Raw genomic sequence first — 12,904 nt, 5'->3', positions numbered from 1 at the left:
GGTTTTGATGTTCCAATCTCAATTTCACACATTAGATTGTGTGGGGTGGGGGGGGGGGGGCAGCCTCAACTGCCTGCTTGTGGTGGTGCCAGGACCCCTTGTCAGACAGCTATGTCACCCAAGGCGAATGTCAACACCATAAATTACTACCATGCAGCGAAAGAATGCATAGACCTCCATGATCGAGGATGCCTCCTCTGAATAAGAGGCTGTCTTGTATGGAGCTGTGATATATACTACATGCATGTGATCGGGTGAAGCCCAGGGGAAGTCAATATTTACTGTACGTGTCCATTAGTCATTTGGATTAGCACAACTCAAATACCTCGATCATTAAAGAGAAGCAATTATTCTGACTATATATTATTACAATTATTGTACATTTTATTTTATTTTAACCAAGCATGTCAATTGAGAACAAATTGTTATTTACAACGACAGCCTAGCGAGAGGACAAAAAGGCCTCTCAAAGGGTAACAGGGAATAAATAAATAAAATAAAATATAAAAGAGATGATACATCCATCACAGAGGTAAGGGAAACACACATCAAACAACCAACCAAATAAAATGACAAGGTATGTACAGTAATACATGAAGCAGAGCACACAAATGACAGTTAAAAAGGCTGTATTGTAAATCTTAAATTCTCTGAAGAGCAAAGCATACTGCGCTCCTCCTGTTTCTGTGATCAGGAGCCTGCGCTCTGAAACATACATTAGCGGGGGGGACACACAATTTTAAGATACAATGAAATACAGGCTTTTTTTTGACGACAGTTCTTGAATTCTCCCCAGTCGAACTCAAACACTCTTTGTGGTTCATTATTCCCAGGCGCCTGGATGCCAACCTCATTGCCTTCTTGCCTGCCACCTCCTTCAGGGGCCTTGTGTCCCTACGCCACCTCTGGCTGGATGACAACGCCCTCACGCAGGTGCCTGTTCACGCTCTAGCCGGCCTGCCCGCCCTGCAGGCGCTGACCCTCGCCCTCAACCGCATCACCTCCATCCCTGATAAGGCCTTCGACAAGCTCCACCGGCTGGTGGTGCTGTGAGTAACGCTGTGTGACTGATATAGACGCTCTAAACTGACATGATGGTTGACCACTATATTTAGTCTGTTTTCTCTCTCTCTCTCTCTCTCTCTCGCTCATACACACACACACACACTCTCTCTCTGTCTCTCTCTCTCACTCTCACATACACACTCTCTCTCTCATATACACACACACTCTCTCTCTCTCTCTCTCTCTCTCTCTCTCTCTCTCTCTCTCTCTCTCTCTCTCTCACTCTGTCTCTCAGTGATTGTTCTATATTACTTAAATTGTATGTGCTGTTGTTGTTGTTGTTGTTGTTGTTATTATTATAGGCTTTGTTGTTCTCAGCTTTTTACCCTTTTTCTTGTTTTAAAGCATTATGAAGAGAGGTGCTATAGAATTAAAGTCATCCTTTATCTCTCTCTTTCTCTGGCATTTACCTCATTGGTCACTCTTTGTGTGCGTGTGTGTGTGTGTGTGTGTGTGTGTGTGTGTGTGTGTGTGTGTGTGTGTGTGTGTGTGTGTGTGTGTGTGTGTGTGTGTGTGTGTGTGTGTGTGTGTGTGTGTGTGTGTGTGTGTGTGTGTGTGTGTGTGTGTGTGTGTGTGTGTGTGTGTGTGTGTGTGTGTGTGTGTGTGTGTGTGTGTGTGTGTGTGTGTGTGTGTGTGTGTGTGTGTGTGTGTGTGTGTGTGTGGCGTGCGTGCGTGCGTGCGTGCGTGCGTGCGTGCGTGTGTGTATGCTTTTCTTCTGCCACTATAGAGCAATACATTATCTCCCTGGTCTCTTGTTATCAACCCCTTCTCTCTCCTCCAACCATAGAGATCTCCACAACAATCAGATCCGCTCCCTGGGGAAGAGGTGCTTCGACGGCCTGCACAACCTAGAGACTCTGTGAGTTGACCTCTGACCCCTGACATCAAATACAACAACACTGTACAACACCTAACATAAAAACCATGTGCTGCATCTTTTTCTACTTTTGCTTTCAGAGTAACCTTCACTACCCTGACTATATGTAGCGTGACCCGTGCACGTCATATCAAATAATAATGGTTAAACAATTTACGTCATTGTCTCCAAGAGGGAAAGTGTGTTTACGTTTAAAACGAAGCACCGAGAGGAACAGAAAGAAAGGAGCAGCGCAGGTGCAGCGTTCCTCCCGGCAGCGTGCACGACAGGGGGCTTCAAGTGCGTCTTTAAAAGAAACCCTATGCGTCTGGCCTTAAGTGAGCCAATGGATCGAGGCCTGAATGCTCCCAAGCACTGGAATACACAAACACGCAAACTGGACCACATACCACTTTAACATAACCTTTCATCAGAGCAGCATAACTGGACCACATACCAAATTTCTTTTTTTTAAGATTTTTTTTTTGCGTTTATCGCTTTTCCTGGTCAGACATGACCGACAGATGCAGTGAGGGTGAAACGCCCCCCAAATACCACTTTAACACAACATTTAATCAGAGCAGCATAACTGGACCAAATACCACTTTATCATAACCTTTAATCAGAGCAGCATAACTGGACCACATAGCACTTTAACACAACCTTTAATCAGAGCAGCATAACTGGACCACATACCACTTTAACACAACCTTTAATCAGAGCAGCATAACTGGACCACATACCACTTTAACACAACCTTTAATCAGAGCAGCATAACTGGACCACATACCACTTTAACATGACCTTTAATCAGAGCAGCATAACTGGACCACATACCTCTTTAACATAACCTTTAATCAGAGCAGCATAACTGGACCACATACCACTTTAACACAACCTTTAATCAGAGCAGCATAACTGGACCACATACCACTTTAACACAACCTTTAATCAGAGCAGCATAACTGGACCACATACCACTTTAACACAACTTTTAATCAGAGCAGCATAACTGGACCACATACCACTTTAACATGACCTTTAATCAGAGCAGCATAACTGGACCACATACCTCTTTAACATAACCTTTAATCAGAGCAGCATAACTGGACCACATACCACTTTAACATAGCCTTTAATCAGAGCAGCATAACTGGACCACATACCACTTTAACATGACCTTTAATCAGAGCAGCATAACTGGACCACATACCTCTTTAACATAACCTTTAATCAGAGCAGCATAACTGGACCACATACCACTTTAACATAGCCTTTAATCAGAGCAGCATAACTGGACCAACAGTTTCCAGTTTAAAACGAAGCACAGAGAGGAACAGAAAGAAAGGAGCAGCGCAGGTGCAGCGTTCCTCCCGGCCGCGTGCACGACAGGGGGCTTCAAGCGCGTCTTTAAAAGAAACCCTATGCGTCGGGCCCTAAGTGAGCCACCGCTGCAGTTCAAACGGTCTGGGCGGGGGCTCGTCTGGGGCATCCTAGTGTGTGGTCACGGCACAAGCCTCTACCCATTACCCTCAATCTTAAGATGCACATGTTTTCCTGAGTGTTCGGAGGGGGCCATACCCCAAACCACCCCCCGGCAGCCGGAACCTCACACTTAAACCCTTTCACTACCACACTACAGAAGGTTAACCCTTTCACTGCCACACTACAGATGTTAACCTTCTGTAGTGTGGTTGTGAAAGGGTCGCGTGGCACCTTCCGTATTGTCGCAGTGAAAGGGTTAACCATTTGGTTACCGTGTGGTAGTGAAAGGGTTAACACGGACAACGCTCGTTACCATGGCGCAGGACCGCGGGAGGAAAGCGTAAGTGTATCTGCACGACGCAAGCGGTGTTCAGTAAAGCCACTTCAACTCAATGAAACCAACAACTCTTAATGGTTCATGTCTATTCCCAGTGTAGCTACACGTGTACTGCACGGTGCAGAGGGCTTACAGTATATAATGCATCTGGCTGACGTTTATCTAGATTGGCCTATTACTACTTAGACCTATATAAGATAGATATATCCGCTTGCGGTCTCTTTGTCTCCGAGCGCACATAGTGTAGCCTATATTACACATATGGATGTAAAGGGAGCCAGGTGTTTGTTCTATATTGTTGGGTGAAAACGCTGCAATCTATACGAAACAGAAGCAGCACAAGTTCCATCGTCCTATTGAGTATGTTTCCAGACCCCAGGGTTGTTGTTGGTTTCTAACACTTAATCTGAATATATATATATATTAGGGCTGTCAGTTTATCGCGTTAATTAGATTAATTAATTACACAGCAAATAATCGCGTTATGAAAATTAACTCAAAATTAATTACAATTTTTTTTTTTTTTTTTTTTTTTATAATAATATTTCTTTTGTATCATTTATTCCATAAGCATGTAGAATACACATTTACAGATTTTTTTTAATATGGTCCATTTGCATGTTCTTGGTATCTGATTCTAGGGACATCTATGAATCTCATGGAATGTATTCCCATTGTCAGAAATACTGTGGGCTAGATCCACAAAGAATGGATTGCACGGAGCAAGTTGCACCCTTACTTACAATTCATTATGAATTGAAAATGGGGGACCCTGATGTAAACAAGACGAAAGTCTTTCTCTGGTCTGCATTCCCTTAACAATTGTGTGTATTGAGCCGTACTGTATTGTACCCATTCTGCAATCTGTTAATAACATTTTCATTCAATCAATCAATCTGCGCGGTGATTGATTGAATGAACATTTTATTTTGAGTAAATTGTAATGAACCAAATGAGAATATCAATAAAAAAAATGTATCTTTGACTGTGAATAACACCATGCTCAAATTGACCAGACCTGAAAAATCTAAGCAAATTAATAGATGGAAGAAGATTAAACAGAAGGTTTTGTAGATACAGTACTGAATTCTGCCATCCGGACACATGCAATTTGAAATATGACAGCACTAATATATATATATATATATATATATATATATATATATATATATATATATATATATATATATATATATATATATATATATACGACTCTCTTCATAGCCATTGTTTTGCCTACTCTGGTAAAGGATGTCTCATAATAATAATAATAATAATAATAATAATAATAATATAATAATAATAATAATAATAATAATAATAATAATAATAATAATAATAATAATAATAATAATAATAATAATAATAATAATAATAATAATAATAATAATAATAATAATAATAATAATAATAATAATAATAATAATAATAATAATAATAATAATAAATAATTTGATTTAGAGAGAAGCACCTTTCAAAAGTGTAAAGGACACTTTACATAAAAAGAGAGACGCTATATATCATCATACTCATATAACTTTCATAGCAGGAAGTTCCTCCACTGTATCAGAATCAGAAAGGTCTTTATTGCCAAGTAAGTTTGCACATACAAGGAATTTGTTTTGGTCGTTTGGTGCAACACTAACAGACGATTATGGTAGAATAAAATGATGATGAAAATATATAAACAGAATTTAAATAAAAGTACAATAGAATAGAATATAGGACAGGACTGTACAATTGTGCAGGATGCAGTAGAGTATGTCCACTAAATTAGAATAAAAATACAGCAGAATAGAATATGTAGCAGCAGGGCTGTGTAATTGTCTAACCACCTCTGTGATTCCTTCCCACCGATACAATAGCCGCCTGTGGCGGCGAGAGAGCCGGACGTGACCTTTGACTGTACTGTATGGTATGTCAGGGCCAATCAACCGCTGGCAGCGGGTTCCCTAGGCTGTTTACAAACAGGAAGCAGCCTCGTGTGAAAGACCCTGATTGGGTGCGTGTCTTGGAGAGAGATGCGAGAGGCGGCCTGGAATCCTACCTCTCTCTGTAGCCGTTAGGGTCAAAACGCAGTGGTGGAAAGTAACTAAGTATTTTTACTCATGTACTGTACTGAAGTACTTGTACTTTCCATTTTAGGGAACTTTATACTTTTACTCCACTACATTTCAAAGGAAATATTGCACTTTTTTTACTACTTTTACACTACATTTATGTGAAACCATCAGTGTCACATAGCAATGTCACAAGACAATATAGAATAAGCTGGAACGGGCTGTATGTGAAAACCAGCCCGTCCAGTAGTGCTTTTAAAGCACCGGTCCCAGGCAGGTAAAGAAAATAACACAAGGCGTTGTTCCAAATAGTAAATGATATTTTATTATAGCGGGGATTTAAACCCACTGTTCCCAAAGAGTAAATTATATTTATTCTTGCAGGGTAGGACTTGAAACCTCCACTGATTTAACTGGGCAACAAAGGGAAAAAACAACCCACAAACATGTAACAAATAGGGAAAAAGGTAATTGGAGAACAGACAAAGTGAGGTATAGGTAAATACCAAATATATATATATAATACCATATGATATAAGATATAGTATACTTCCGATAAATATATATATATATAGATACTTACTTCCACGCAGGAAGGCAAATGGCTCTAAGGCCCACAACACAATACCTATATATTTGGCTACTGGTATCCACACACAGTGGCCCACATAAGCACAAGGTAATCCACACACAGTGGTCAATCAATGGCAACCTCACGAAACTCTATCAGTGTCAACTGACAGAGTGAGGCGCGCCGATGTTGTGTCATCTCCACTCTATTAACCACCCATCTCCCCTGCCTGCTCCAAGGTGCACCAATCAGATGCAACCAATCCAATCAGGGGGAGATGAGTGGCATCTGTGAATAGAAACAGAAATTAGGAGATGACACAACACTACACATAACAGACAACACAAATAATATATTACCCTGATGTTACATGGTGTTAAAATATATGGCAATAATGATAATGAACAACCCACGTACGTGACACCTCCCCCCATAGAAGCGAACCCACCGGGTGAACAAAACATTATTACCTATACAACCAACATCAGAGCAGTACCCCAAAACCTACCCTCTGGATAAGGCATCGGCCACAACATTGTCCACCCCCTTTTTGTGACGGATGACAATGTTGTAGCCCTGCACCAACAGGGCCCAACGCATCAACCGCTGGTTATGGTTATACATGTGCGCCAAAAACACCAGGGGATTGTGGTCCGTGTGGACCAACACTGGGATAGCGCTGGAGCCCACGTACACCTCGAAGTGCTGGAGAGCGAGGAGCATCGCCAGCGTCTCCTTCTCGATGGTCGAGTAGTTCAACTGATACAGCTTGAACTTCACCGAGAAGTAGCAAACCGGATGATGCACCTCGCCCTCCCCCGCCTGCAACAGCACAGCTCCAGCCCCAGCAGCACTCGCGTCGACCTCCAGCTGAAAGGGTAACGCAAAGTCAGGGGCTGCCAGAACAGGAGCACTGCAGAGGAGAGACTTAGCAGCCTCGAAGGCGCTCTGACACTCCCCGGACCACACATAAGGTACTATAGGACTACATAAAGAAGTGAGGGAAGCCACCACCACAGAAAAATTCTTACAAAAACACCGGTAATACCCTGCCATCCCCAGAAAACGCCGTAGCTCGCGTCTCGTGGAAGGAGCCGGATACGCCAGGATCGCTGTCACCTTAGCGTCCACCGGGCGAACCTGTCCGTGACCCACCTGCTTCCCCAAGTACGTCACCGTGGCTTTCCCAAACTCACACTTGGCGAGGTTCAGAGTTAACGAAGCCTCCGCCAAGCGTGCAAAAACCACCCGCAATTTGTCAATGTGCTCCCCCCATGTGTCCGAGTACACCACCACATCGTCCAAATAGACGTTACACTTAGACACACCCCCCAACACCATGTGCATCAACCGTTGGAACGTGGCCGGTGCGTTCCTCATTCCGAAGGCCATGACGGTGTACTGCAAAAAACAGTCTGGTGTAACGAACGCCGAAATATCAGATGCTCGCTCCGTCAGGGGAACCTGCCAGTACCCCTTCAAGAGATCGAGCTTCGTAATAAATACAGCGGGACCAATACTGTCAATGCAGTCATCCATTCTGGGCAACGGGAACGAGTCAGGCACAGTCACCGCGTTCACCTTCCTGTAATCAGTGCAAAACCGGGGAGACCCATCAGCCTTAGGAGCCAAAAGGCAAGGAGAGCTCCAGGGACTACGGCTATCCTTAGCCATCCCATGTTCCAACAGATACTCAGCCTCCTTCCTCATTACCTCCCTCTTCGCCACCGGACACCGATACGCATGTTGTTTAATGGGGGTCGCACCACCCACATCAATATCGTGCTCCAGGACGGTCGTTCTGGAAGGCACATCAGACAACAACACAGGGTAGGATAACAACAGTTGACGTACATCATCACTCTGTGACTCAGGCAGATACAACAGATGGGCAGTGACCTCGCTCATGAACTCTGAGTTAGTCAAACGCCCCGTCTGCTGACCCTCGGACAACGCCTTCAAATCGTCGTCCGGCAGGGGATTAACACACGTTAACAAAACAGCTGGCACAGCTCCTGGGCTGCCAGACTGCACCTCCTGCTCACTCTCACCAGCACGGGTGAGATACCTCTTCAACATGTTAATGTGACACAACCGTGTCTTCCTGCGCCTCTCGGGCGTACATATAACATAATTGGTGTCTGATACTTTCCTCTCCACCTTATAGGGCCCTGCAAACTGGGCAGAGAGAGCTGACCCAGGCATGGGCAGCAAAACCAGCACTTCATCGCCAGCCTTGAACTGCCGCCCCACCGCCTTCTTGTCAAACCTCACCTTCATCTCCCCCTGGGCAGAGGCGAGGGCCTCCCTAGCCAGCGAGGACGCACAGCGGAGGCGCTCCTTGACCCGGGAGACAAAATCAAACACAGTCGATTTAGGAGAAGACCCAGACAACATCTTCTCTTTGAGCAGTTTCAATGGACCACGCACACTGTGACCAAACACTAACTCTGCTGGGCTAAACCCAAGTGACTCCTGTTTAGCATCCCGAATAGCAAACAGTACAAATGGCACACCCTAGTCCCAACCACAACCCGTATCAACACAGTACTTCTTCAGCATCGCCTTCAGCGTCTGGTGCCAGCGCTCCAGCGCCCCCTGCGATTCAGGATGGTACGCGCTCGACACCGTGTGACTGATACCCAAAGCCTGTAATGATTGATTAAAGGTCTTAGACATGAAATTCGAGCCTTGATCACTTTGCACGGTTTTTGGTAGCCCGTAAGTCGAAAAAAACCTGTTTAATGCCTTGGTAATGGCTGGGGCAGTAATCTTCCTCAGAGGTATCGCCTCTGGGAAACGGGTGGCAAGACACATGATAGTCAACATGTATTGGTGACCTGCCTTTGTCTTAGGCAGGGGGCCAACACAGTCAATGATCACATGTTCAAAAGGTTCCCCTATCGCCGGAATGGGGTGCAAGGGTGCTAAAGGAACCCCCTGATTTGGCTTACCCACAATTTGACATGTACTACAAGTACTACAAAATTTTACCACATCGGCCTTCAGACCGGGCCAAAAGAAATTTTGCAGTATTCTGTCATAAGTCTTTGAAATACCCAAATGACCAGACCAAATATGTTCATGAGCTAACATCAAAACGTGAAGTCTACACTCCACTGGTAATACAACCTGGTGCACTACATTCCATGCATCCCCACACTCTAAGCCTGTCACACCCGGCCTAGCTACCCAAGTTCGCATCAACACCCCTTCCTCCATTAAGAAAGTGTGTTTCCTACTATCAGTAGTGCTGGCTACTGCCGCAAAACAACTTGTTAGGGAGGAATCATTTTCCTGAGCGTCAATCAACGCTTGACGCGTTAGAGGCAACAGCACGTCGGAAAACTTGGGATTTACCAGTTTCCCCTGAACGCTACTCACACCTCCTTTTATCTCGTCACTAGACGGCCACCTGTCCTCAGCGAGCGCCTCGCCACAGATGGAGTCACGCAGCGTCACCGCCTGCCCTCGTTTCGCCTGAGCCCTAGTCACAGCACAGACAGGAAAAACATTTGGGTGACTTTTGACCAACGCATCGCACAAAAACTCAGACACTGGGGTATCCACCATCTCCAGGGATGGAATCACCTTCCCCCCAGCTATATCATTCCCCATGATAAAATCAACTCCGGCTACCGGAAAAGAGGAACGAACCGCCACGGGAAAACAACCTGTGACTAGTTTTGATGTCACATGTATCATATGTAACGGAGCGGGTATGTAACCCATTTCTATCCCGCGCACAATAGCACTTGAGTTACAAGACGACTCCTCATTTAACGGCAATACATCCGCCAGCATAAAGGACTGTGAACCACCTGTATCACGAAGGATCCTCACCTCGCGCTGGTCACAGACTTCACCCGACAGTGACACAAAACCAGTAGACATAAAAGGATTAAAACAACTGTCTGGTTTCTCCCGCTCTGGGCGTGAGACAGTGCTAATCAACCCCACCCCCTTTGGTTTCTGAGCTGGCCTTTTAGTATCTTGCCGATCGCGCACAAATGCATAACAGTCCGCCACCAAATGACCTGGCTTCTTACAATAATTACAATGTCTCTTTTCAGACGGAGGCGAGCGTGGCCGATACGCACGCTCGCCACTTCCCCGAAATGGTAATTCCCGAGAGGGAAACGCACCGTTTTTAACACACACAGTATCGTTACGCACCGAAGCATGTTTGTGCGTCAACGCCAATTCATCCGCCAAAACAGCAGCGTCTTGGAGAGTAGACACTTTCTGTTCATTCAGATACAGTTCGGTTCGTTCGGGCATACAGAGTTTAAATTGTTCCATGAGTACTAACTCGCTCATGGCTGCAAGATCCTGCACCTTACTCGCCGCGCACCATCGTTCAAAAAGATTTCTCTGTTCACGGGAGAAATCAGTATTTGTTTGAGAAGGGGATTTTCTGAGCGAGCGAAAACGCTGTCTATATGCTTCGGGAACCAACTCATACACACGTAAAACAGCATTCTTCACCCGCTCATAATTTTGACTGTCAGCCATAGTTGAATGAATGAATGAATGAAAACTTTATTTAACAGATTGCAGAATGGGTACAATACAGTACGGCTCAATACATACAATTGTTAAGGGGATGCAGACCTGAGAAAGACGTTTGTCTTGTTTCCATCAGGGTCCCCCATTTTCAATTCATATAGACATATATGACATACATGACATACAGATAGTCAGTACTGCTACATCTATACATTTATGACATACCAGATTTGCAAATACAGTACTGTTTGTGATACAAAAGGAGTCAAGAAAAGGGAGTATATACATTTGACGTAGAAACTGTACATTGGAGGTTGGGTGGGGGGGGTTGGGTACATTGGGATATTGACAACCATACTGGGTAATTTACATTGGAGGTGGTTGGGGGGGGCGGGGGGCATACTGTATAAACAAGTAACACTGTACATTGAGGGGGGGGGGGAGGAGACACTGTACAAACAAACACAATTGTACATTGAACTATTGACAAAACCATACTAGGTAAATGACTGTACATTGGAGGGGGTTGGAATGATTGGGTTAGGATATTTACAGGGGCCAGTGTTGAATTGCAGTCTCCCGTAGGTGTCCCTTGAGAGAGGTTTTGAAAGTGGGTAGTGATCCACATTCCTTTACAGCTTTGGGTAGGGCGTTCCACATTGATGTGGCATAATTGCGAAACGTGTTTAGTCCCTTATTTGAGCCGAATCTGGGTTTGACATGATTTGTGGAGCTCCCTCTGGTGTTGTGATCGTGGTATTCACTGACCTTTGGGAAGTATTTTGACATGTACATGGGTACCTTGGTCGTGTAGTGTATCTTGTAGACCAGGCCCATTGCAAGTTGTTGTACTCTGTCGTCTACTCTAAGCCATCCTAGGTTGTCGAAGTGGGCAGGGGTGAGGTGGGTTCTAGGAGTAAGGTCAAGCAGTAGTCTGACCAGTTTGTTTTGAGATGTTTGTAATTTTGTTTTTAGCGCCTTTGAGGTGCTTTGGTACCATGAGGTGCAAGCATAGTCGTAGTATCCCTGAATGAGTGCTCCTGCCAGAGTCTTCAGGGTGTTCTTGTTTACCAGAGAGGAGATCCGGTACAAGAATCGAGTTCGTTGGTTGACTTTTTTTATTACATTGGATGCCATTTTGTCACAGGAGAGATTAGCCTCTAGGATGGACCCCAGGTAGGTAATTTCATCTTTCCTTGTGACAATATTGTCACCCACTGTAACTGAGAAGCCGTCGGTCTTGCTGAGTTTGTTATTTGAACCGAAGAGAATGGACTCTGTTTTGCCCATGTGTAATGATAGTTTGTTATCAGCGAGCCATATGCAGATTCTGCCTAGTTCCGAGCTGAGGGTTTTTTCAACCTGTAACTTGTTCTTGTCAGAGACCAGCAGGGCTGAGTCGTCCGCAAACAGGAACAAGTTGCAGTCACAAGCTGACGACATGTCATTTGCATAAATTAGGAACAGTAGCGGTCCTAGTATGCTTCCTTGTGGAACACCACAGCTCACTGTGAGGGGGGGGGATAGGGTACCGATTACCTCCACCATCTGTTCCCTCCCCTCAAGGTAGGATTGCATCCAGCTCACTGATAGACTATCAAAACCAATTGCTTTTAGCTTGTCAATCAGAATGGAGTGATTGACCGTGTCAAAGGCCTTTTGTAGGTCCAGCATGACCATGCCGCAGTATTTGCCTGCGTCCACCTCTTGTTTGATGTGGTCATTCAAATAGAGAAGGCATGTGTCAGTGGAGTGGGATGTTCTGAAGCCAGATTGGAATTCGTAGATTAGATTTTTTTCCGCTAGGTACTTTTCGACCTGTTCGTAGACTATTTTTTCCATGACTTTCGAGATGGAGGTGAGAATAGAAACAGGGCGGTAGTTGCCTGGGTCTAATTTGCTGCCCTTTTTGTGCAGAGGGGTCACCCTCGCAATTTTGAAGTCCTTGGGGACGTGTCCCTGTTTTATGGAGAGGTTTATTATGTGTGTGATGATTGGTGTGATGGCGGCTGCTGAGTCTC

The 12,904-nt window shown here is 44.7% G+C and overlaps 1 protein-coding gene across 1 annotated transcript in view; it reads left to right on the top strand.

The window, feature by feature from the left end:
• LOC311245244 (leucine-rich repeat-containing G-protein coupled receptor 5-like) overlaps positions 1-12,904 on the top strand; it is a gene marked incomplete at its 3' end in the record, with an annotated part of 69,934 nt that overhangs the window by 33,698 nt on the left and 23,332 nt on the right. Inside the window, exons 5-6 of the mRNA XM_084335079.1 lie at positions 834-1,049; positions 1,853-1,924. Of these exons, the coding sequence (XP_084191205.1) occupies positions 834-1,049; positions 1,853-1,924 (288 nt within the window). The remainder of the gene's footprint in view (positions 1-833; positions 1,050-1,852; positions 1,925-12,904) is intronic.

The sequence above is a fragment of the Notolepis coatsorum genome (genome assembly GCF_963971535.1).
Source record: "Notolepis coatsorum genome assembly, chromosome: 18".
Lineage (NCBI taxonomy): Eukaryota > Metazoa > Chordata > Actinopteri > Aulopiformes > Paralepididae > Notolepis > Notolepis coatsorum.
The sequence above is the reverse complement of the archived record's forward strand: the minus strand, read 5'-3'. Positions and strand labels throughout refer to the sequence as shown.